The sequence below is a fragment of the Thunnus maccoyii genome, chromosome 17 (assembly GCF_910596095.1).
Source record: "Thunnus maccoyii chromosome 17, fThuMac1.1, whole genome shotgun sequence".
In the NCBI taxonomy this organism is placed as follows: domain Eukaryota; kingdom Metazoa; phylum Chordata; class Actinopteri; order Scombriformes; family Scombridae; genus Thunnus; species Thunnus maccoyii.
This window is the reverse complement of record NC_056549.1, coordinates 20,416,501-20,441,190: the sequence shown is the minus strand read 5'-3', so window position 1 is coordinate 20,441,190 and position 24,690 is coordinate 20,416,501. Positions and strand designations below refer to the sequence as shown.

Genomic DNA, 24,690 nt, shown 5'->3' with positions numbered 1-24,690 from the left:
CTCTCTCTCTCTATTTCTGTTTCTCTGCAGACTGGGGCAGACTTGACATGGGTGGAGGATTGGCTGCAGTTTCACACTGCCCGCGTCCGAGACATCGAGCTCCTGACCGGACTCAGTTTCTACCACAACAGGTTATCAGTGGAGGAGACGCTACAGCTCAAGACTTTTTTACATACTGTTTAAAATTAGAGACATTATCCAATGAAAAAAGGAAGCCATATCGGTCTGCTTTACAGGCCTCTGTCCATGTGGACACACAGTTAACCTGCTGTCAGTGGGTTTAATGGGTGCCTCACTTATAAAAGTTTCCTGTGTTCAGACCAAATTTATCCCAACATTAAGTTCCATCCAGTTTTGTTTTTGTTTTGTTTTTTTTGTAATGTCTCATTCCAAAACTAATTTTATAATAATTAATTGTGTGAAAGCCATATATTTGTTTTTGATTGTGTTTTTAAGAGATAAAGTCATTTTTTTTATAAATGAGGCTCCAGATCTCAGAACCAAAGACGCCGTCACATCTGCTGAGTGGCCCCGAAGCTTCAGACGGGCACATGGGACAGGAACAATATAAAAAGGGAAAAGAAAACATTTATTGACGGAGGAAGAAGAATGTATTTTTATCGCAAAGGCTTGTATTGGCAGGGGCATTTCAGGAAACTCATCTCAATCTGGAAACAGTCGTGTCTGCTGTTTGCTGAGGCGGGAGTCTTTCCACACATCTGGAGCATGGGCTGTAGCAGCTGGAATGAACACCAAATGTGAGAATTTAAGAAAAAAAAAAGTTTTACTCCACAAAAAGAAATTGTTAATATAATAATTCAAGGTTTCACCTGCCATATGTTGTCGCTGTATGTCCATGGTTGTTATTTTTGTATTTTCAGCGCCAGTGTTGTTTTTGGTATTTTGTACATTTTGGTCAATTAAATTTTTTGACATAGTTTTTAGATTTTTGAGTGCATGTGTGTGTCTGTGTGTGTGTCTGTGTGTGTGTGTGTGTGTGTGTCTGTGTGTGTGTCTTTGTGAGTGTGTGTATGTGTGTGTGTGTGTGTGTGTGTGTGTGTGTGTGTGCGTGGCTGAAATTCTTTTTGGGATCAACACACTCCTTGTTCAGTCTTTGATCTTTCTTCTTCACTGTCTGGAAGTTGAAGATGTGCAAGTAATTTGCAGGGGAAAAAAAGAAAGGTTCAACCATTTCCATTATGTACAGCTTTTTAAGAGTATTGTCAGAAATGGCAGCTATGGACAAATACACAATTTCATATAAAAACTCTTCCACACTGACATTGTGACTTGCATCTTTTGTTCCTAACCTATCACACTGTGCTGCCCCCAATCTGGGTGTAAGAGCACAGCATTACACTCAAAGAAAAGGAAATCATTCAGGCGAGAACATAATGTGAGACAGAACCAGCAGCTGCTCTCTCAGCCTTCTACAGGTTGCAACAGTGTGTATGTGAACATAAAAGGAAAGGAAACTGACTTCTGTACATTTCTCTCGGTGTATAAAATCAGCCACTTCCTCAGGTTGACCACTCTTGCCGTGAGCTTGAAGGTAAGATCTTGCAACTTTCTGCTCTGCACCTCATAACTGTGCTGTGACCTAATTCTCATGTCACAAAGCTGAGTTTGCTTCCCTTTTTGACTGGATTGTCATGTTATTTTTTTTTTTTATTTTTTTTTTTTTTTGGCTTAGTGTCAAAATTTTGTCTCTGCTGACATTTAGCAATATAGAATGTTTAGCAACAGAGAGTTTAGCAATTTACAGCACGCAGTAATTTTTTTCTAATCCACAATTCACATTTCAGTCATGCAAAGGAAAAATGTGGTTACTGCTGCTGTTAAGTGTATGTTAGGTTTGCAAATGCAGCAATTGAGCTCTGCATGTGTCTCATAGAGCAGTACATTGAAAGTGAAACATAGTAGCAGCAGACACTCAAGCTTCCATTTTAGTCACAAATGAAATTTTTTTTTTTTTAGCCGGCATGACGTATTTTAAGTTATTGTAAAGAACTGCATGGACTGTGTGAGCTGTCGAAAACTTCTTGGAAACCCATTGCATGGTTTTAAAAATACACAAATGTGGGGGGTTGTGTGACCTAAGCAGGTTTTGGAAGAACAGGTCATTCTTTCTAAAATAAAAGAGCCACAGTTTCTGTGTCAGAGCTTGTGGTGTGCTAGCATGACCATAACAGTGAGTGAGTTTTTTATTTGGAATAAGTCTGTGGTGATCAGTCTGGCTGTCAGCACAGTCATGCTGCCAGAACTGGCTTGAGGTATGCAGTCGTTCACACAGGTCTTCCAGGAAACTCTGCAACATGTCAGAGACCCTGTGATTGGTTTGGTCTCTTCTCACAGCACTCAGATGCTATTTGGGTTTCAGTATCTTACTGTCACTGCTGTGGTGGGCTGATACAGGCTCCCACCCTCTCTTCTCGGATATTAACTCACAGTCATCTCTGACCACACACATCCTGAATGATAATGGTCCTCTGCATAGTAGAGGTGCGTGAGAAATGAGTGTACCTTTTGTTGACGTGATGATAAACATGCCCCGTACAAGCAATGTCTTCCAATCAAGCTGTCAAACTGAGAGCCGGATGAGGTGTCAGATCGCATGAGAAGCATGAAGAAATGTCCCCTGCATTTTTAAAACTTTCTCTAGTAGCATATTTTTCATCATGTCTCATTGTTATTTACAACTTGAGAAAATCCCTTTAGGCATGGCACACGTCAGCAGAGGACAGATAACATCTGTGTCCTTCTGTGAGCCATGAAGCCTAATTACATCTGACGCTGATTGTTTTCTCTGGGTTGCTGGCAGCTCTGGATAGTAACAAGGACAGACTCTTATCTAGCAACACAGGCTGGCATCCAGCTGTTCAACAGGCCACTTCCTCTTTGCTCCCCATGCTTCACTTGTCTACTGTCTGGTTCCAAATTGAGATGTGCACTATTTTGGGAATGGGATGAATGAGAAGTCAATGGACATTTTAGGAAATATGTTTCTGGATCTGAATGTTATTGGAGTTAGATGAGAATCAATACCATTCTCATATCTGCACAGTAAACATGAAGCTCCAACCAGCAGCTTAGCTTTAGCATAAAGACTGGAAACAGGGGGAAACAGCTAGCCTGGCTCTGACCAAAGGTGATAAAAATCCATCAACAACTCTAACTGTGTGTTCAGCTGCACAGCTTCATATTTAGCAAATGTGAGCGTGGTATTGATCTTCTCTTGTAACTCTGCAAGAAAGCAAACAAACCTATTCCCCAAAAATGTCAAACAATCCTTCAAAATGAAGCATTTAAGACTATATTTGCATCCTAAAAACAGATCTTTAGATAATGACTTTCATTTTAAAATGATTTTTAGCTGTTTGAATAAAAAGAAACACCTGCATAAAAAAAGGAAAGAGAAACTAGAACACAGACGCACATCAGCCATCAATAATGCAAGGGTTGGCATTTGGTTTGTTTTGCAGCCCTGCTATCAGTGAAGCATCACTGCTCCTCCCGAGGCTGAGGAAGCAGTTTGCCCGAAGAGGAGTTGAATACTGGAGGGAAAAAAGCCTTGTGACACTGATAAACAGAAGAATGAGGATATGAGTACTCTAGGAGGAGCTGTGGGCAAAGAAATAATGATTAGGAGCTGCAAATATTGCCCAAATGCAATAAAATGTGAGTTTGTTGTTGTGCTGCAGGCTGACTAACCATCTGCGTCATCAGGTAGCAGACTTGTAGGTCTTCACTTGCCCACAGAGAAAAGAATATTTAAAAGGGTATTTCCATAGTTGTTGGGGTAGACAGTGAAGTTTAATCATCCAAGTGGAAACAGTACAAGCAGTTATATCTATTCAGGAAGTCTGTATCCGGCTCTGACACGGATGGAGACTCCGTGGAGATCACAGTCAGGAGAAGGGATATCCTAGCAGCATGAAGAATAACCTTTACCATCTATTTTTTTTTACTCTTTGAGCTCCAGGAGACTAAATAGAGGAGGGCTGAGGCTGCTCAGGTTCAGTAAGGGGGTGGGATAAAGAAGAAAGGGGGAGGAGACAGGAACAAAAAGAAGGCACTGACACAGAGAGGAGGACAGAGAGAAGAGGACCAGTGAGGCTGACAGAAGATCAGAGACAGTCGTTCAAAGATGGATTTAAGTTTGCTTCAGACACTGGAGAGAGAAAGAGTCCTGGAGGTTCTTCGGAGAGACAAACTGCTGCGTACAATAGAAGAGGACAGGATAAGGTGAGTCATTTTTGCTCATATGTTCTCTCACAAAGTCCTTTCAGGGAAATTCTTCTGACTGATTCTGATTCTTCTGACAGGCTGAAGTACCTTCTCTCATTGATCAACATAAGCAACCAACAATGTCAAAAGAAAACAATCATATTGTCAAGAAATATGATTTTGTGCTATTTTTTGTATCCCTGTCCTTTTTTGTATCTCCTGTCCTCTGGTATATTTCATAATCTGGAAATCAAATTGTAAAGATATATAGATATATATTTTCTCTTTTTCTTTCTACAAGGATGTTTAAAACTGACATTTTAGTGAAAATAGGTTTTAAACTTCAGTTTTCTTTTTGACAGTGGCAATTAAAGGTGTCTGTAATTCTTTCCATCTTCTCCCATCTCAGGAGGATGAGATATGAGCTCCAGGAACTTCGAAGGAAGGGCGCAAAGAGTTTTGCCCGGCAGTATGGCGAGCGGACGTGTGCACGCTGCCAGAGGCCGCTGGGAAAGTTCTGGAACTCAGGTGCAGTCTGCCGTGGCTGCAGCCACCGAATCTGCAGAAAATGTCGTGTGGGCATGGGAGCGACAGACTGGAAGTGCACGGTCTGCCACGCCTACAGGTAGAGAGATAACCACTGGCTTGATGTAAAGAGAACTGAAATATTTCATTCAATGATGCTCAAATCAGAGCAAAGTGATTGTTTACTGTAAGCACTTGAGGTTATCAACAAGGTTGGTGGCTACTACCAGTCACTTTCTGTACTGTAGTTGTTACTTTTACTTTTGAGATTACTTTCACTTTTTTTTGACTCTGTACAGAAACTAGACTGAGATCATTTCTCTCAATTGTTGTATTGCACCTTTAAATGCCCTTTAATCTTGTCCGTGTTGGAGCAAATATACTTCTATTAGACCAGCAGAAAAATGGAATTAAAATTTAAAAAATGTAAAAAAGCAAACTGTATAATATCAGTCAAATCTGTCATAAAAATAAAACTCAAGCTTCAGAAAAAATAGGCATCAAAAAGGTTCACATAACCTTAAAATAATATATGGAGTCATATATTACCGTAACTGTGCAACTTCTTCTTTTTCAGTTTGCTCCCTATGTAGTAAGAGTGCCTTTACAGTGTTTTTTTTTTTTCTTCACAGGGAGATGAAGATCAGGTCTGGAGAGTGGTTCTTGGAGGAGAAGGCAAAGAAATTTACACTCACTGCAGGTTTGTTTACAATACTCCAACTATACATACTATATACACACACACAATTGGTTTCTTTTTTTAAAATGTACTCTTATTTATTATTGATACTCCCTTGATATCAACGAGTTCAGCTACACTGGTCGATAAATTATGGATGACAAGTATATTTGTTTAATCTGTTTTCTTTACATGGGCATGAAAACTTAACTCACACTAAATTAATAATAAATAAATAAATTACAATAAATTAAACTTATTATACACTAAATTACTCAATGTTACCGTTATACAGTGCAGTAAAGCATTATCCCAATAACCAGAATTGTAATATTTAACTTTAGACTGTCACAGGAAAGTCTTATTTCCTGTGACTTTCCTTGTGACGCCATAATCTACGTCGATAATGATGGTATTATCAATGTAGATAATGGTGGCATTATCAGTGTAGATAATGGTGTCATTATCAATGTAGACAGGTTGTCCTGACAGAGTGAACTCCACCCATCTTGTTTTGTTCTCTTCAAACAGTTTCACACTTGTAGTGCCATGTGTCTTTCATTAACTTTGTGTGCTTTGCAGACAAATATGAGACAGTTGGGGAGAAACTATTAAAGACCTACAGTGTGCTGAGGTATGATGAATATTCACATTCACGTGTGGCTTTTTGGTGTTTGAAATGAAATGTTTGAATATAAAGACACAAAGTAACATGTTTTTCTTATATTTTTCACAGTCATATATCAGTTGTGCCACCCACTCCTCCACCTCACTTGGATCATCAGTTTCTGAGCAGATCTGGGGTAATTAGAACTTAATTCCACCATTATTTTACAGAAAAATGTAAATTGTATGTACTGAGTACTAATAATTGTGTGTTTTGATCCACAGAATTTGAAACACTCAAAACCTTTTACCAAATCAATGGAAGATCTGATGGTTTCTTTCACAAGTCATATTAAAAGTAAGTTGATGTGTCATCCGTTATAAATGGTCAAATAAATAAAGGGGAATTCTGCAAGTTGAATTACTCAACACAACATGCACACGAAATTGATCACATCAAGTCTTGGCAATGTATCTCTTAGTCAGGAACTGTCACCTCTGAATGAAGTGAATCACTTCCTCTAGATTCTGTCAAAACGTAATCTGATCTCCGCCTTCAAAGAACTCAATATACATGCAACCACAAAGGATATCAAAAACCCCTCTGACCTCATTACACCAACTGCCATGTCAGAAGTTGCATAAGGTGATAATAATAATAATAAACTTTATTTATATAACCCTTCTCTTAACAATGTTACAAAGAGCTTCACAAAAAGAAAAAAATACAATAAAACAATAATAATACAATAGATGAATAAAATGAAATAAATTAAAATTCACACAGAGATAAAAGCTTTTTTAAAAAAAATGTTTTAATAAGAGATTTAAAGGCAGTGATAGATTTAGCAAACCTAATGTCAGCAGGCAAGTTCCAGAGTTTGGGTGCCTGGACTGCAAAAGCCCGATCATCAGTCGTCACCAGTTAGGTTCTTGGAACAACCAGAAAGCCACTATCAGCAGATCTAAGAGGGCGCCGAGGCTCATAAGGGGTTAGTTGAGCTTTGATATAATTAGGGGCCTGGTCATGTAAAGCCTTGAAAGTCAATAATAAAATTTTTAATTCAATGCAAAAATGAAAGGGAAGCCAATGCAGGGAGGCCAGAATTGTAGCTATATGGTTTTGTTTTCTTGAACTGGTGATAATTGTAGCATCAGTATTTTGAACCAATTGAAGGCGACAGAGGAAAGCCTGAGTAATGCCTGTGTAGAGGGCATTACAGAAAAAATAAAGGCATAAACAACCCCATGTTAATCCTCAAAGGATAAGAAGTATCTAATTTTTGAAATTAAGTTGAAATAAACATGACTGAACAACCGTCTTTACTTGGTCATCAAAACAAAGGCCAGAATCAAATAAAACACCCTTTTCTTGCAGTTGGCTTAATGTTATGTGATAGGCCTCCAAGATTGCAGACTGTTCAACTGAAAGGATTGGGTGTGGCAAACAAGCTAATTTCCATTTGATCATTGTTAAGTTTGAGGAAGTTTTGAGAAGGTAGGCGGCAAGTTGGGTTAGGCTGCTGTGATTAGTAGATTGTAATGGGACATATAACTGGGTGTCGTCAGCATAACAATGGTACTGTACATTATGTTTATTAATAACCTGACCCAAGGGCAGCATATAAATGAAGAACAGTAATGGACCCAAGATTGAACCTTGAGGAACGCCATGAGTGAACTCAGAAACAGAAGATGGGGAATTTCCAACAACAGAAAAGGTTCTACACAGTTTCACGACGGTGTAAGAAGAAGTGGTCTACTGTAACAAAGGCCACACTCGAGTCTAGCTGGACCAGAATGGAGCTTTAACCTCCATTCTATCTGCAGCAAGGAGTTACTCATTTGTCACCTTAACTAAGGCTGTCTCAGTACTGTGTAGAGCTCTAAAACCAGACTGATAGTTATCAAAAAAATATGTTAACAATCATATAAACAATCAGTTGAGAGGCAATACCTTTCTCCAACACTTTAGATTTAAAGATATTTTAGAAAGGCGAGAGAGAGAGAGAGGCAGATATAGTTGAGAGAAGTAGCCAAGGCATCAGGGCACTGTTGCTGCATAAAAGAGCTCAAGGTTAAGGTATTGGACAAAAGCTTCACAGAATTTACTGGCAGAATCAGCATTAAGAACACATAACAGGACAATTGCACAAAGCTTACCAGTGGGAGGAGATGAAAGAACATTAAAAAACAATAGCCTTGTGATCTGAGAGATAAACGTCAACAAGATTCACATTTATGGGGAGAAAACCACTAGTGAGGACCAGATCTAAAGTATGGCCTGTAGAATGTTTGGCATCTTTAACAATTTGGTTGAAACTAAAAGACTCAATAAGATCCAGGAAATCACAGGAAAGAGGGTTAGAAGGACAACATACATGGATATTGCAATCAAGGATGAACTGTCATCATATTTGGGTATAAACAAGAGAGAAGCTCAGAAAATTCATGAATAAAACTATTTAGCTTAGGAGGTCTGTATAAAAGTATACAAAGCAGAGGAACTGAACCAGGAATTTAAACAAAAACTTAAAACTTCAAAAGAGTTAAAAGAACCAAAAGACAGAGAAAAGCACTTAAAACTATTTCTATGGATGACAGCAGTGCATGGGCTCAGTAAGCAACATGTCTGTATGCATTACAAAAAAAAAACCTTCACACAGTGTTTTGAGCTATGTGAACATTTGTCCAGCCTCTGGACAAATCACACGCTACTCTTTGTGTTTTAACTTTTTTCTGAGATTTGGAGTGTCTGACTTCTCTTTTCTCAATGCAGAGATTTCCACGTCTCAGAATGATGTGCGAGGTGACCTGCTGAAAGTCGACAACAACAGCAGAAGAGTGTCATGTTTTACCTTTACCACCCAAAAGAGCCTGTCTGACACTGACATCAACAAATCTAGCAATGTAAGTTGGCTGCAACAGTGCATACTACATTTAGTAGGGCAACAGAACGCACTGAACTCTAGATGCACAGTCTTAGAAATGCCACCTTAAGTGCTTAAAGTTGAGATAGAAAAGAAACGACAAAATCTAATTTTCAGTCCAATTTCTGAGTCCATCTTTACCGACAATGTCTAGACAAGGTCTGCCAATTGCGACAGACAATACAATTTGTGGTGATGAGATCTTTGAACAGGACAATTAAAGTGGCATGAGGTAATCTAAGACCTTTACCGGACTCTACTGGCGTTAAGTAGGAACAACAACCTTAAATCTCAAATTGTGGGTTGTTGTTTTTTTTTTTGTTCCACAACAAATGCCAGCACCTGGTTCAGAGGTAATGTGTAGTTGGTGGTATTATTTATCAAACTGATCATATCCCTTTTGATAGATCATGCTACCAGTCTATATATAAAAAATCCTTCTTCTTTTCAGCTCTGCAAAGGCCCAAGTCTTCCAAACCTGTTCAAGAGAAGCAAAGACAGTGACCAGGAAGGCTCCTCCACGGGGGCTGAAGAAGAAACTTCCTTCGGTTCTGAGTACTCTGGAGGAAACAGAGTAAGTAGAAAAAATATATTGACAAGCAAACATCCTGTGGCAGTTGATATATCAGATTTTAGATAGTCATCAGTTCAGCGTCTTAGCTCATAAATGTGAAATCCCCTTTTTCTTTGTTTTGCTTTACTTCTACTGATTGAAGCTACAGCTTGTGTTTTGCTTCCTCAGGGCAGTAACAGTAGCATCAACACAGACTGTGGTCTCTTCGAGGGCATTGCTGTGGCAGGAGAGCTACAGCTAGCTCTGGCCTATAACACAAACAGCTCCTGTCTGGAGATCACAGTTGGTGCCTGCAGAAATCTCACCAATGGAGACACCAAGAGGAGCAAGTGTCACCCGTGAGGATAATATAATACAATATAACACTCTGCAGAATATATGAGCATATTTTGTTGCTTGAGTCTCAATGAAAACCACATCCTGTATCATTAATTCCAGATATGTCAAACTCTACGTGCTACCAGAAAAGAGCAACAAACTGAAGACGACAGTCAAGAGAAACACCACAGATCCACTTTATAATGAGGTTTTACAGGTAAAAAGAGAAAACTTTCAACTTCAGCTACTTGAATTAGTCAATTTGGTGTTGCATCATGCTTGACTTGGTCAGATTTAATTCAGTTTCTTGCCTTGATTTTCACAGCATCACATAGAGCGCCATCTGCTGTTTGGAAAGAGACTGCAGGCATCTGTGTGGCATTCAGGAACCCTAAAAAGGAAGGTGTTTCTCGGCGAGGTCCTCATCCCACTAGACGGCTGGAGATTTGAGGATAAGGCCTCCCAGTGCTTCAACTGGTACCCACTGTGTCCAAAGGTAAACCAGAGCAGATACTCAGCTGTAATATTATCAAGATGAGAGAAGAAAAACACTTTAAGTTTTAATGCTTGAAGGATTGTTTTGTTTTGAAGCCACATGTGTCTTATTTTATTTTCTTTGTCTCTCTTGTTTTTCTGTCTCTCCAGCAGGCCCAGAGTCCAGAGGGGGGCGCTGTGGAGCAGGATGGAGGAGAAGTGGTCAGAGTGAAGTTCAGCTCCATCAACCAGGGTGAGCTCCTGCAGCTCAGCTCCCTTAAATATCTGCCAGAAAGAGAGACACATCTTTCTGTTCGCTAGAGAATTTAATTATATTAACTTAATTTAATAAATAATCTAATGTCGTATCTGCATTTTCATTCAACTAAACTTTCGGTGGTTATCCTTAAAGTCCCCCTCCACTCAAAAGTATGTTTTCCGTATATATCACAACTGTAATGTGAAAACTTGAAGCCTCCAGTGCACATACTGTACACTGAAAAATTACTTGACAGTGAAGTAGGAGACATCTTGTGTCCAGCTTTTATTTTTTTGTAATCGCAAATATTTGCATAATCATAGATTCTGGATTTTAATAAGGTAGAAAGGGTTAGATGTCATAATAAGAATTTCTAATCAGGTAATTGATACAAATATTCAAAGCAGAGTATTCCTGGATGCCTTAAAACATGCCTGGAGGGAATCTTTAAATTTGCACCAAAAGCTTGAAAATGGATGATTTAGCATTTGTTGTTATACACAAAAACACTACATAATGTCAGCTTTTGGAGAGAAATGAAAGCAGCTATGTGTTTAATTTGCTTTTTTTTTTTTGAAATGTTTTTTTTTTTTTTTTTTTTTTAATTCTGACCCTTACTGTCTAAAACCAGAATGGGGAATCATTCAACTGAAAATAAAGTACAGTTATCACTAAAGGCTACTTTTTATTGTCTGTTCAGAGAGTTGTGGGTTGTGTTGGAAAGCCCACTGAGACATTGTAGTAGTAGTATTGTAGTCTGTGATATTGGGCTTCTAAACTTGACTTGAGTTGCAAGGTTTTCATCCACCTATAATGTTATTAATTGTATTATTAATATCAACTATTAATATTAATTAGATAACAAAATAAGTCATATTAATAAGAATTTCAGCTCATAATATATATCATATCTTAAAAAACTAAATAAATTATAGAATAGAATTATAATTATAAGAGTCTCATTACCTCCAGTGTCATTATGGTAGATTATACTGTATTTACTGTTGTGGTTATCATGTGGTTAAAATGTGCTATAGATGTGCTACAACAATTCAAATGCAGGCCCACTTATTCAATATGAAAATAGTAAATTAAAGCCCCACATTATAAATGATACTTTTACAATGAGTTGAAAGCAGGGTTTAAAAGGGATAAAAACACCATATTTCAGCAGTCATCATCCTGAGGTTCTTTTATTCCAGCACTAGAGGTCAGAAGAATCTCTCTTTTGGACACGACCATGACCATCATGTTGTCTTGCGCCTCTCAGGGGTTAACACTCAGCCACATGGCAATGATCAACTAACTGTCCTTATCATAGGTGCCAAACACCTTCCCATTAATGCAAACACTAGTTAGAACACCTGCGTCAGAGTGTAAATACTCCTCATTGTGGGCTGCGTGTCTCTTTGTGTATGCATTTCAGTGCCTGCAGGCCTGCGAGGTGTGTTATGTGTGTTCTGGTGTGTGTTTGTGAATGCATTAAAAGTGTAAGTGTTTAATAGGCATGCTGGTATGTTTATACAGCTATTTGTGTGTTGTGTTTAGGTGTCTGACTCTGGGAGAAGGCAGAGAGCTCGTCCAGATGACGCCCATTTCTGAGGGTGAGAATGGAGAATTTGGATGGATCTCTGAACTTGGAGCTGTGGGACCAAGGCCTCTCCTGGCTGTCTGAGGGACCCCTGTTGGGAGAGGCTTGAATGGACCTCAGTAACAGCAGAGATTTTCCACATATTAAATAATAAATTCTCTAGGAACTCATTACACACAATTTTATGTTAATAAGCCCAATGTAAACATTTAATAAATGGTTTATAGCATGCTAGTTGTAGGCAGATATACAAACATTTTTAAGTGATTATCAATGTATCTGTCAACAACTACAACTCATGCTGTGAAGCATTTGGAGCAATGAATTCATGATTGACAATGTAACACAGTTGTAATCATATGAATCGTATCCACCTATTGTATATGAACATGAAATATGTACATGTATTTATTTATTTTATTTGTTAATTATATTGATTTTATTTATTAATAAAGTATGTATTTGTAAATTCTTCTCTCTCCATCCACTCCATTTGCTAATGAAAGCCATGACATGCAGCTGAAAGCTCTGGGATAAATCTAGTAACTGGACCTTGAATGAAGAATTCTTGCATTATCAGATTTTTTTTGACTCAGCTGTCTGCTGAGCCTGAAAATACTGGTGGGGGTCAACCAAAATAGTAAGGTTGCAGGACCTGAAAACCACAACAAAGAACTGAAAGCTCTGTAGACCTGAGAGGAATCACAGTTGGGTGATAACTATCTGTGGATTTGTCACAACAAGCAATACCTTTCACATAACATGCAGTCATTTGATCTATTGTTAATATAAAACTACTGATTATTGCAGTTTTAATTTACTATTTCCTCAGTCAAGAATGAAACCTGAAATGTCACGTTTTTATGAGTTTTATATACATTTACAAACAGTTTTAAAATGTGTCTGTGAATAATTATATGTGTACATGTATATATAAGTACATGCGTATAAACAGTTAAATGTTTTTAAACTTTAAGGATATATTATTGTGTGTACATCATTAAACATGATATACAGCTATACTGAGTTATCAATCATTCATTAACTGTTCATGCACTGTTATGAATGCTTCATAGTGTATTTGTTGAGAAATACATAAAAAACCATTTAAAAGTCCTTATATCAGCTTACAACCACATTATAGTGTATTATACAATTTATTAAGTGTCTATAGAAACGTTAAATATAGGGGGGTTTGAGGAAATGCTTTACTGGTCCAGTTTTAACATAGAATAGATGTCACTCTACTGCATTCAAGGCATCTTTCAAATTCAATTTCCTCTTTAAAGTGATGATCAATCAGAGGAGTCAAGCAGATAAACATCCATGCAAATGAAATTACTGGAATAGACACTGGGATAATATTTCTCACAAATGACATTTGGAGCCACACCCGCCACAGGAAGCGGTTGAAGTTATTTCACAGGCATTTAGGGGCAGGCGGGCAGACTCTTCAGCATGTTCCTTCTGTACAATGAGGTCTTTCTTGTCTCCGTCTTAGCAGCGTGTGAAAGACATGCTCAGTCTCTGGTTTCACAGCTCCATGAAGAAAAAGAAGAAGAAGAAGAAGAAGAAAACACGTTCCTTTAGCAGGAGCGGTGATGTCACTGACCTGGAATTCTCCATTAACCCCCTCTTCTCCAGAGTCACCATGGCAACCAGTGTAAAGGATGCCCAACAAGTGGCGTGACATCAGCTTGCCAGTTCTCGCCAACGTCAACAGCCAGGGAACATGAAGTCATCAGTCAACAGACTCAGCACTTTCTGTTTGCTGTACCATATTCATACTGTAATAAGCTGTCAGCTATTTATGATTCATTCAATTTACAAAGCCTCATGTGACAGGATTGTATTTTTATGAGCTGAGCCATGCACGTATTGTAAAGAAATTTGTTTTTAATTTATTTATCTGTTAAATTAAAGCACTTTATAATTTAAAGTATTCATTTCTTATATGTTTAAAGGGCAGGTTCACAGTCAGGTGCCCAAATGAACATTGAAATTGAAATTTTTCTTACCATAATCATTCTTCATCCTGTTCATACTGACCATTAGAAGATCCTTTCATAATTCACTTACAATATAAGTGATGGGGACCAAAATGACTATGTGGACACACTGTGGATTTTGGCCTCCATCACTGTCAGTACAGCCCAGTTGCCAGAATAAAATGTTGGCATTGTACATTTCTGCAGACCACAGATAAGTTGAATCTTTATGTTTCAACGCGTTTAATACGTAGCTTATCATCATTTGTGCAATATGTATCATAGGAAAAGTGACGTAGTTCAGATGACATCAATATGAGCTCACTTCCATGTCAGGAGGAGGTGGTTTGGGTGGTTGGCTAGAAAGTTAGTTGCATGGCAGAAAGTTGCAAAAGCATCAAAGCAGCAGAGACCACTGCTCGCTTCCCATTTCAACCAACAAAACTGGGTATTTGGACATTTACAGCCGTTTTTCTGGCAATAAAACCGGATATTTTAACCCAAACTATAATCTTTTCCTAACCCTAACCAAGTGTTTTTTGTGCCTAAGCCTACCCAAACCTTAAACATTGAAAAGTAGAAATTGAAACAGAGATTCAGAATATTTGTGGTTTGCAGAAACATACAATGCCAACGTTTTATTCTGGCGATTGGTACAGTATCATCATTAAAGGAGATCTTTTAATAATCAGTATGAACAGGAAGAATGATTAAAGCGAGGAAAACCTCTTTCAGTGTTCATATGGACACCTGACTGTTGTTTTAAGACAGACTTGAAAAATTGTGAACCTATCCTTTAAACCTAAACATAACACCTATATGTGATTGATAATACCCTATTCAACAAGATTTTAGGCAACTTTTGAGCTAAATGCTAACACCAGGATGCTAACATGCTGATGTTTAACAGATATAATGTTTACCATTGATGGCATCATCTCAGTTCAGCATGTTAGCATGATAACATTTGCTATACACTAAGTAAAGTACAGTTGAGGCTGATGGGAATTGGTCATATAGGATACAAGGGTTCACCAACATAATAAAGATTCATCCTCTAAGAACCATGAACGTCTGCACAAAATTTCAGCGGTCTATCCAATAGTTGTTGAGATATTTCAGTCTGGACCAAAGTGGTGGTCATATAGCCATACCTCAAACATGGCCAAAAACCATGGGCATCAATGAGCTGCTGCTACAACAGCCTCCAACCGGTTCTCCACAAGTTCTTTGAATCTGGTTGCAGAGATTTGCTCCCATTCTGCACCCATAGTGAGATAGAGCCATAAAGAGTGGCTCACAATCAGTGTCCCACTTCATCCCAGTTGGGCTCTGTGCAGGCCAGTCAACTTCTTCCACACCAAACTCAGAAAAACATTTCTTTATGGTTCCTTTTTTTGAAACAGGAAGGGAGTGGCATTGGACAAACTATTGCATAACGTTGGAAGCACACTTTTGTCTAAAATATAATTTGTCTCAAAGGATAAGGCTGGTGATATTCTGTTTTGTCATCTAATTGAACAACCAAAACCAACAACAGTCCATATCATGTATGCAAACCTGCCTGATATAACCTGATATATCTCATTCTTCTGTGCCTGTTGTCCGAAAACAATTGAAAACACAACACATACTGGTAGACACGTTCCTTCATTATGATCAACATGGGCACTGTAGTTTATTTTAAATCCTGCTGCAGTAAATACTCACCAGCACACCAAATGTGTATTAATCCATGGCTGAAAATCGTCCCCACCAAAAGCATTATTTTCGTCAGAGTAAAGTTTGCTGACAACTAGTGCCCAGATGCTACAATGTTAAGAAGTTACATAGCTTTCATTTCAAATGAAACTATATATTCATATTCCCGTTTGTGTTTGTTTTGGCATTTTTAAAAAAAAAATCTCCAGTAGCAACAAATGGATTAAGTTGATTTTTTTGATATGTTGATTTTGATCTTTTCATGCAGCTTGTTAAAAATAAGAAACATTTAAAAATGCCAACCTTACTCTTTAATTGGAAACCCAAACCATAAAAAAACATCCCCAATCCAAAAGTACACAAAAACATGAGTCCACAACCTTTTCATAACATACAAAGAAAATACACTCTGATGTGTAATCATAGACTTTTTTTATTGCCAATATGTTGAACACCTCATTATAAAATCCTGTTCATATACAAAGGCCAGCAGAGCTGTGTGTTTCCATTACAGTGGCAGTAGATGCTACTCTAGTCCATGTCCAGAGAGAGGAGAATGACATGTTGGTGACCGTCTGGGTCAGTCCATTGTGACCAAATTGCAAAATAAAAACTCTTCATAACATTCACCTCAACCATCTTTTTAACCTCAGTGGAGGTCTAACACTAAAAAAAAACCTGTAAAAAGGTTTTCAAAGTTACATCCATATTTTTGAGACTATGCACCTTGGCTAAAAAGTGAAGACCAACTGTCTGGGACTGCACCCTGCAGAGGTTCAGCCAGAGAGAAAGGCCACTTCGGAGGGTCAAAGCACACAACACGTGCTCAACTCTCACTTGACAGCGACATGACACAGATTAGACAGAAATAAAATATATTAAACCTAAAGTGTCCGAGTCAACACAGTGCTCTGAGGATAGACATCCCTCGGCATGCTGTGAAATGCACGGCAAAAAACCTAATCAAAAGTACCTAGATAGATAGCAATCTCCTTAACTGATTTAATGGCATGCAGCTGGATATTTCCTACAGTAAAAAATAATAATTTACAATTAAATCTCTTTAATTTAGTGATCTAAAGGAAAATGTATGGAACATAAGACTGCTATTATTTTGGTCAATATATAAAACCTTTGAAACATAGTAAATGTTTTCATTCTCATTAGTAGATAGCAAAAATATACAAACCAAGATGAAATACCCTTTTTAATGTCCCATATACAGTATAAATATCAAACTAGGTATGAATTTAAACTACTGAATAGCAATATTAAACATAAATGTAAGTGTTCAAATATAATGGAAAACAAAAACAAACATACATTTTTTTTCTGCTTATACTGTTTACCCCTTTCTGAGTGGTCGCTATGAAACGACAAACTGTCCTTTTCTTCCTACACAACAAATGACAGACATCGAAAAGAAGCGAGGCTTTGATTACATACTCTATGTGCACATCGTGAAATAATAATAAAATTTGGCTAGTCCCTCTAACTTATCCCATCTCTGGTTAAAAACAATAATGATTTGGTCTTAATTGATCAAATTACACACAATCAAATACACAAATAAGATCTGAAACACTAAGAAGAGAAAATGTTTTGGCACTAAGTTTTCTTCAAAGGATTTGCAAAGCCCTGCATACTGCCAGACAATCTCTCAGCTGGAATTTGTCTCTCTGTAAATGATGCTTCTGCTGTGCTTATACTGCTCCAGTTTCAACTGATGTGTGTTTGTGAGTTTGGGCGTGTTTCTTTCTGTGTGTTGATATGTGTCAGCCAAGGAGCGAGATGTAGAGACCATTCAGAAAGGGTAAGTGGCTGAGGGCTGGAGCCTTCTTATAAGGCTTCGAACTCGTCGATCCTCTGCTTGGTGTTGCCCTGCCTGATCTGTCGCAGGGTCTTGTATTTGTCTCGACCGGCCCGGACGTTCTCACAGTGAAGAAGATCGTTCTGGGTATTCTTGGATTCGTCACGTGCCTGAGCCAGCTCTGAAGTCAGGGCCTGAGGGGGAGAGGAAGAGAGGAGGCATGAGATGAACAAACCCGACAAACACTGTCAATGATGTAATTCAACCATAAAAGAAGACCATTGTAGTGCCACCGCGTCAGTCTGACATCTGTCCCACTGCTGTTCCGCACTATCTGAAATCACTCCCTTGTTCACTCATTCACTTCTCCTTACATAACTGAAGTTTACTCAGTAGTGAGCAGGAAAGTATGATTCCCATGTGTCAAATCAAGACAGGTGTACTGAACAGTCATTTTTGATCATAATGCACCATATGACACTGAATTAAAACAGTGGACAGTGAATATAGCGCACTATGTAGTAAAAAGGGAGTGATTGCAGACACAGCTCTGATCTAGCTCAGCTGGGCTTGTAGGCCCGTTTGCTTACTCTCTCTCTTCCTTTAGCAGGCATCCACCCATCATCTTCATTTCATTTTGCACCGTTTAACACCTCTGCAGCACATATCTCACACCTCCACATCGCTTACATTGCTGGTGTTACTGATTTCCACACCCAATTGTTAGATAAGCTTGAAGTATGTTTAAACCAAACAACTATATTTCTTAAGGTCCCCCCTCCATTCAAAAACGTGTTTTGTTCGTATTGTTCCTACACTTGAATGTTTGAGCTTCACTGTGCAGAATGATAAACAGTATGTTTGACACTAGAAGGCTGTTTTCAGATTCAGCTACTGATAATGGAAAGTTTGTGTTTAAGGTGTGTGCCTCTGAACATGATTTGTGATATCACAACTAGTTTGGAGTCAAATGTGGTCTAGTATGCAACTTAACATACTGGGTGGGGGTAATGTCTTCTGATCACACTGTTCTCACCTTCAGCTGTTTCTGGACGCGCTCGTTCTTCTCAGCCTCAGTCAGGCGATCCTCCTCGTTGCGGTGGTCGTTGATGCCTTCAGTCTGCAGGTCAGCGCTGTGCGTGCTGGCGTTCTCCTCGCTGTCGCTGTTGTCGTCAAGGTGGTCGTACATGGGGGGAGGGGGAGGTAAAGGTAGAGGTGGCGCGGGCGCCGTCATCACCATATGCAGCTCCTCCTTGGTCTTCACTAGATCGTCCTGGGCCTCCCTGGCCTGGTGAGAACAGAGGAGGAACAGAGGAAGACAGTCAGTTTGCTCTTCTTTGGTCTCTGAACTGTGTTAGAAAGTTATGTCACCTTTTGTATTGTATGTTTGAGTGTCACAATGCCCAATTACGGCAATCGGAACTCTAAAACACAAACAAACAAACTCACTACTAGCTTGTTCATTAGACAGTTTTGTGGATCCGTCTGGTTAAATATTTTGGAATAGAAGAAAAGAGTCTAAACCGATGACACTCCAGTCCCTGTAGGTATAATGTAACTGTCTACTGTAAATAACCTTCTCCAATTTTCCCACCAGACAAAAATAGCTGAATGAGCCTCAGTACATTGCACACTGCAGTGTCCCTTCAGTTAAAGCTCTCACCCTGAGCTGCCAAGTTTCAGCCTCCTCTTCCTTGCGTCTCTTGGCATCCTCCAGCAGGGCGATCTTGGCTGTGTGCTCTTCCAGCTCTGCAGCCTGATATAAAACAACAAGACAAACAATTACTGAAGAGGTACAAGTACAAACTAACTACTAGCACAACTAGATACTCTTGATTTTCAGTCTTTGCAGCACATTTATTTATGCCAATCTATGTTGTTTATGTATGTTTAAGCTGGAACATCTTTGTCATATTTGCAGATTTCAAATGAATCCCCCAGCAGGTGAGTGATATCTGAAATATGCAGCAAACCGTACTGATTGCACGTGAGAGTTTGTTCATTGAATCCTACAGCCACTCTAATGTTACATGGGTCAGTGTTAAAAAAGAACCTGACAAGTAACCTCAGATTTGCTTTACATTACTTTTCAAAGACATTTCTGTCATTTAAAATTGATTTTTTTTAGAAACAAGAAGGTTAAAGCAACATTTCTTGGCTGAGCTAATAATCACTATAAATAACAACAGCTTTCCAGTGGCTTTGTTGAAACCTCCTTTAAACATGGCACTTTAAGTAATTTTAGCTTTGATAGTTTAATGATCTTAACTTTCAAAGCATTCAGGGCTTTCAGTAATACCAGAAAAATGGAGTAACGTCAATATAAATACAGCAGTAGCAGAAAAAAAAGCAGCTGGCACTTTGAGGAGAACATCCTGATGAAATGTAACCAGACTCTGTGCAGCCTCTGCGGGTGTTGTGGTACATTCCTTCTGACCACCACAACAATGGGAACAGCTTGTCTTTCACCAGACTGAACTAACCAGGCTCAGTATTAAACGGCGCACCTGCTTTGGGTGTTCAGTGTGTGTGTGTGTGTGTGAAAAAGATACTGAACAGACTTCGGCCCACTCTGAAGCACTTGGCCCTGAAATTGTTATGTGAAAGGTGTTCAGCTGGAAAATTGGCCACTCAGTTAAAAAATACCCGACACAGTGTTGAAATAGCATTAATAGGTCTTGTGGGGGTGAGTGAGGTTAATGCTAAATATTGTTTAACACGTTTTTAACACGACTCCTACATGTCTTTTTCAGTCACAGTCAGTGGAAGTCGCACGGACACTTAATCCATTGCACAAGAGTCTTAATAGGGTTTAAGTATAAAGGGTGACGCAGCAGGTGTCTGTCCGATAAAACTGTGCTGGTGTTTGACTGTCAGTGGCTGAATGTGGAGAAGGAACCGCAGCTTTATTGTCAGGACTGTTAAAGTAAAAGAGGGAGTAGCACACATTGCACACATGCTGGGTGGTCCACAGCCGTGCAGCTCGGGGTGAGGGGGCGGTTAGTCTGAAGTAATGGGGTGTGGTTCAGCTGGACGCTACAAAGTGGTTTTGTCTGGAGCTACAGCAGCCAGGCACTGTTGAATATTCCACAATGCAATGTACCTGGTACTGACCTGGACAATTCATCTTATCTTGCAAACTTATCTTGAGATTTTGTTGATGAACTAGCCAGGCTTTCTTTTCATTAATAAACCCTGCCAGGAAGCCTTTTTTTTCCCCTATTTAAATTGAGCCACTGCAGGCAGTTCTTCTGTGTTGTAAAAATGAACAGTCACAGAAATACTGACCAGCTGCTCCTGACTCTTTTTCTGGTCCTCGGCATGGCGAGCCAGCTCCTCTTTAGCCAGCAGGGCAGCCTGACGCTCTGCCTCCAGACGAGCTGCTTCCTCCTCAGCTCTCCTCCGCTCCTGCTCCAGCATCATGGCTCTCTGGAGCTGGTCTTGAAGATCTATAATACAGAATGGAGAGAGAGGAAGACATATGAGAGAAATGCTAAGCTACTGCACACAGGAAAACACAAAATGACAGCTACAAGTATGTAAAAAAAAGAGAGATTTTCCCAGTTTTTCCATTAAAAATTCCAACTTAAGTTTCCTGCCTTTTTTCATCAAATCCTCAGCGCTTTATTATGATTATGATTTTGCTCACACCATTTTAAGCTATCATACAATCATACCATAATAAAGTTTCAACAAATACATCATTTTTACAGCTGTAAACACTTTCCATAACAACAAAACAAGTCTAAATTTACTGGCATTGTAAACTTATTAAAGCTTTCTTAATGACCAAAGTAATAACACTGCTACAGAAATATTACCAACTGCTGGTTGTAGTTGGTATAATAGCATGATATAGCAGCCTGTATGCAAATGATCTACTGTCATCTAAAAACCAGAATATTTCTACAACAAAGTTCAAAACTCAGATGAAATTTCAATTTTCAAAAAGTAAATCTGTCCAATGTCATGATGCTACCCCAAATGTTACCAGAGAAACAAGGAGACAGAAAACAGAGAAAACGGTCTAATCAGATGTCAGTATCAGAAAAGTATAATAATCTTGCAATGAAGCTCTTTCAAGAAATTGTATTATTGAAGGTGACATTGTTCATAATCTGCTGGTATTTAAAGCATTTAAACACAAACACTGCAAATCATTTGGTGCTATTTTATGCCCAGGCTATCATGACTTAAGACAAAGCCCTGGAGTCACTTAATAATCGTATTAGCCTGAAACTTTCTCTCTGAGTTTGTGAACAAGACATGACCTGATTTCTGAGGTCAATCAGAATTTGTTTTCTGTTTTACTGCCAGTAGACAAGATTGTCACAAGCAGAAACAGGTAAAACTAGAAGTGTAGAGTCCAGCCTCACAAAAAGTTATTGTGGTTTGGATACTGAACCAAAATATAATCAAAATACAAAATTAAGAAAAATACAAATTGCAAGGCTTATAATATATAGATAATAATACTGCTAAAGTAAAGTTACAGCTGTTTGAACATCCTTTGATTATTACATTCATCATCCATGCTGTTTACAAAACAAGTAACCTACCCGCACAATCAGATATACACGAATTTTTTTAACTTTTTAACTATTTGCACGTGCACACACATTTTCTATTCTCATTGAAAGCCCCTAAGGTCCCTCTGTGCAGTGACCCATCCCGACCCCCACCCCCCTCACCTTTCTCTGCCTTCTTGGTCTTCTCCTCGAACTGGTAGAGCCTCATCATCAGCTCCTGCTTCTCTCTCTCCATCTGCTCCTTCTCTTTCTCAATGGCCTCCCTCTTCTTCTTCTCGTTCTCCAGCTGGGCCCTGCAGATAAGACACAGCCTCCGTGAGCCAACAAAGAGAGCTGACACAGCCGACACACAGTTACGGCTGACAAACAACAGTTGTTGAGCACACGCACACATAAATAACAACAGTCTGTGAGCTCACGTACGAGCCTAGATTCACCACAGATTTGCACAAGCAGCTCTGGTCAAAAAAAAAAAAAAAAAAGGCCTCTACCTCTGTTATGGTCACATACAAAACACTACACTTTCATGTAAATATAAATTTACCTCAGATGATGAGTATTTGCAGGTGAGGCCTTTCACTTTGAAATTGCACCACACTCACAAGCATTTCCCTAAATTACTTCAGCATTAACATCATATGACAGGTGGATGAAAACTGCTGCTGCAGTAGCAGGCTGCAAGATGTGAGTGCAGTCATCTGTGATTCTTCAAAGAGTTTTACCCATATTGAATGAATTTTGTCTAAGTCTGCGACTAAAAATTATTTTCATTATTGATTAATTTGTCAATTTTGTTTCTGATTATCTGTTTAGTCAATAAAACATCAGAGCAAAGTCTATAAAATGTGACCAACAGTCAAAAATCTAAAGATTAGAATGACATAAAAGAGAGAAAAACAGTAAAACCTTGGTTTTAAATAACTGGCATCAACAAATGTTTGGAAAAATACAATATATATGAATATTCCAAAGCCTTAACTCTCTTATTTACCACATATGCAAATAAGGTGAAGGCACTGATGTTTAAGCAATATTGTTGTCTGTATTTGTTACTCTTAGTGGCTTCCTGAGTTCCTGCCATCTACATTTCCTTGCATTATTATGTTACTTTTGCTGAAGTTGCTTAAGTAACACCTGATATCTCCCCGAGGGTTTAATTATGTTTCAATGAGGGTTCTTAAGGAAGTCATCACAAACCATCTTGTAACTACATTTGGACAACAGCCCAGACTCTCTCATAGACACTGACCACTGTCAGCTACTGTGTGTGAACTCTAACTCTTTCTACTGGGGCCTGGTGATCTAATGGCTCTTTCACTGGTATTTACTTTGTTGTCTGCTCTGCGTTACATCACCATGTTTAAACAGCTGGACGGGACAGACAGTGGGCCGACAGCTGTAGCTGAGACCAGGGTCAACAGCCATTCACTTTCAGTTCAGCCCATTCAGGAAGTAGATTCCTCCTTACTTGAAAAGGAATGTTGTATTATTTTCCAGTGAATGGTAGTTTCACTTTACATGTTGGACTGCATGAATTGAAGGTGGACTACCAGTAAGCTTGGCTAACAATAGTATCTGCCATCGGTAAAGCTGATTCAGTAAGCAAAGAACGAGGTCAAACTTTTTAATAGTGCCCTGCTGGCCTTAATCTACTACATGGAGCATCATCTACTGCTGTTGATAATGTAGTAAAGCTACATGTTTAAAGAAATACAACACAAAAATCCAAACTTTTAGTGCTGTGTGGTCAGTACTGTGTTAAAATTCATTATCAAAAGAGTGTGTTCTTTTAAATAAAGGTGTATCTTGAGAATATGGAAACTCTTACAGAGCAAATAATCTGATAATCTATTAATTGTTATAGTTAACTGGACATTTGTTGTGAGAATTTTCTTCTTTTTTCTGTTTATATTATATCTTTGGGACTGTTGGTCTGACAAAACAAGACATCTGAAGGTGTCACCTTGGGCTCTGGGAATTTTGATGGGCAGTTTTTACAATACTCAGACTTTTTATAGACCGAACAATTCATTGATTAATCAAGAAAACAATCTTCAGATTAGAAAATATATGAAAATAATTGTGAGGTGCAGCCCTGAACTCTTCTGAGTTCAAATAACACACATTTAAAGAAAATGAGTCTGGTATTTGATAGTCAGAGGTCCAATGTCAAAAGAATCTCAAACAAAACCGACATCACTACGGTCATCAAACACATCTCTCTCTCTTTTTTTTACCTCTCCATCTGTTTCTGTTGCTTCTCCTCTCTGGCCTGGGCCTTCATCTGCTGCACCTCAATCGTGTCTGGCTTGCGGCGACGCATGTAGAGCTCGTGGTTGCCCATACACAGCTGCAGGATGCGCTTGTTTATGCGCAGCCTCGGGGCATAAAACACAAAGTCCTGAAATTTGGAGAAGAAACAGACAAGAGGGATGAGCAAGAGACATAGAGCAAGAGCAGATAAATAAACAAACACTTG

General features: G+C 38.8%; 3 protein-coding genes across 4 annotated transcripts in view; 2 read left to right on the top strand and 1 right to left on the bottom strand.

The window, feature by feature from the left end:
* The window catches only part of enpp1 (ectonucleotide pyrophosphatase/phosphodiesterase 1), a 33,594-nt gene extending 32,313 nt beyond the window's left edge, over positions 1 to 1,281 (top strand). The window contains exon 23 of the mRNA XM_042390988.1: positions 31 to 1,281. Within this exon, the coding sequence (XP_042246922.1) occupies positions 31 to 183 (153 nt within the window). The 3' untranslated portion in view covers positions 184 to 1,281. The remainder of the gene's footprint in view (positions 1 to 30) is intronic.
* Positions 1,282 to 1,425: 144 nt separating this feature from the next.
* On the top strand, positions 1,426 to 12,602 carry sytl3 (synaptotagmin-like 3). 2 transcript variants are annotated; one of them, XM_042389586.1, is made up of 14 exons: positions 1,426 to 1,552; positions 3,483 to 4,245; positions 4,637 to 4,852; positions 5,385 to 5,452; positions 6,014 to 6,065; positions 6,168 to 6,234; positions 6,323 to 6,395; positions 8,817 to 8,947; positions 9,419 to 9,541; positions 9,710 to 9,879; positions 9,980 to 10,076; positions 10,185 to 10,355; positions 10,508 to 10,586; positions 12,141 to 12,602. In XM_042389586.1, the coding sequence occupies exons 2-14, from the start codon at positions 4,148 to 4,150 to the stop codon at positions 12,146 to 12,148; spliced, it is 1,353 nt and encodes a 450-aa protein (XP_042245520.1). In that variant the 5' UTR covers positions 1,426 to 1,552; positions 3,483 to 4,147; the 3' UTR covers positions 12,149 to 12,602. The 2 variants fall into 2 exon arrangements, with proteins under 2 accessions (XP_042245520.1, XP_042245519.1); XM_042389585.1 differs by having other exon boundaries at positions 1,427 to 1,552; positions 10,505 to 10,586.
* Positions 12,603 to 16,287: 3,685 nt separating this feature from the next.
* Positions 16,288 to 24,690, bottom strand: part of ezrb (ezrin b) — a 31,154-nt gene continuing 22,751 nt past the window's right edge. The window contains exons 9-14 of the mRNA XM_042390880.1: positions 24,449 to 24,612; positions 22,374 to 22,504; positions 20,971 to 21,131; positions 19,346 to 19,438; positions 18,719 to 18,970; positions 16,288 to 17,876 (exon numbers count right to left, since the gene is read on the bottom strand). Of these exons, the coding sequence (XP_042246814.1) occupies positions 17,712 to 17,876; positions 18,719 to 18,970; positions 19,346 to 19,438; positions 20,971 to 21,131; positions 22,374 to 22,504; positions 24,449 to 24,612 (966 nt within the window). The 3' untranslated portion in view covers positions 16,288 to 17,711. The remainder of the gene's footprint in view (positions 17,877 to 18,718; positions 18,971 to 19,345; positions 19,439 to 20,970; positions 21,132 to 22,373; positions 22,505 to 24,448; positions 24,613 to 24,690) is intronic.

Excerpts from the sequence above, each read along its gene's own strand:
- sytl3 (XM_042389585.1), top strand. The coding sequence starts at position 4,148 with ATGGATTTAAGTTTGCTTCAGACACTGGAGAGAGAAAGAGTCCTGGAG. Across the intron at positions 4,246-4,636 it reads ATAGAAGAGGACAGGATAAG|GAGGATGAGATATGAGCTCC; the intron begins GTGAGTCATTTT and ends CTCCCATCTCAG. Across the intron at positions 9,880-9,979 it reads AAGAGGAGCAAGTGTCACCC|ATATGTCAAACTCTACGTGC; the intron begins GTGAGGATAATA and ends CATTAATTCCAG.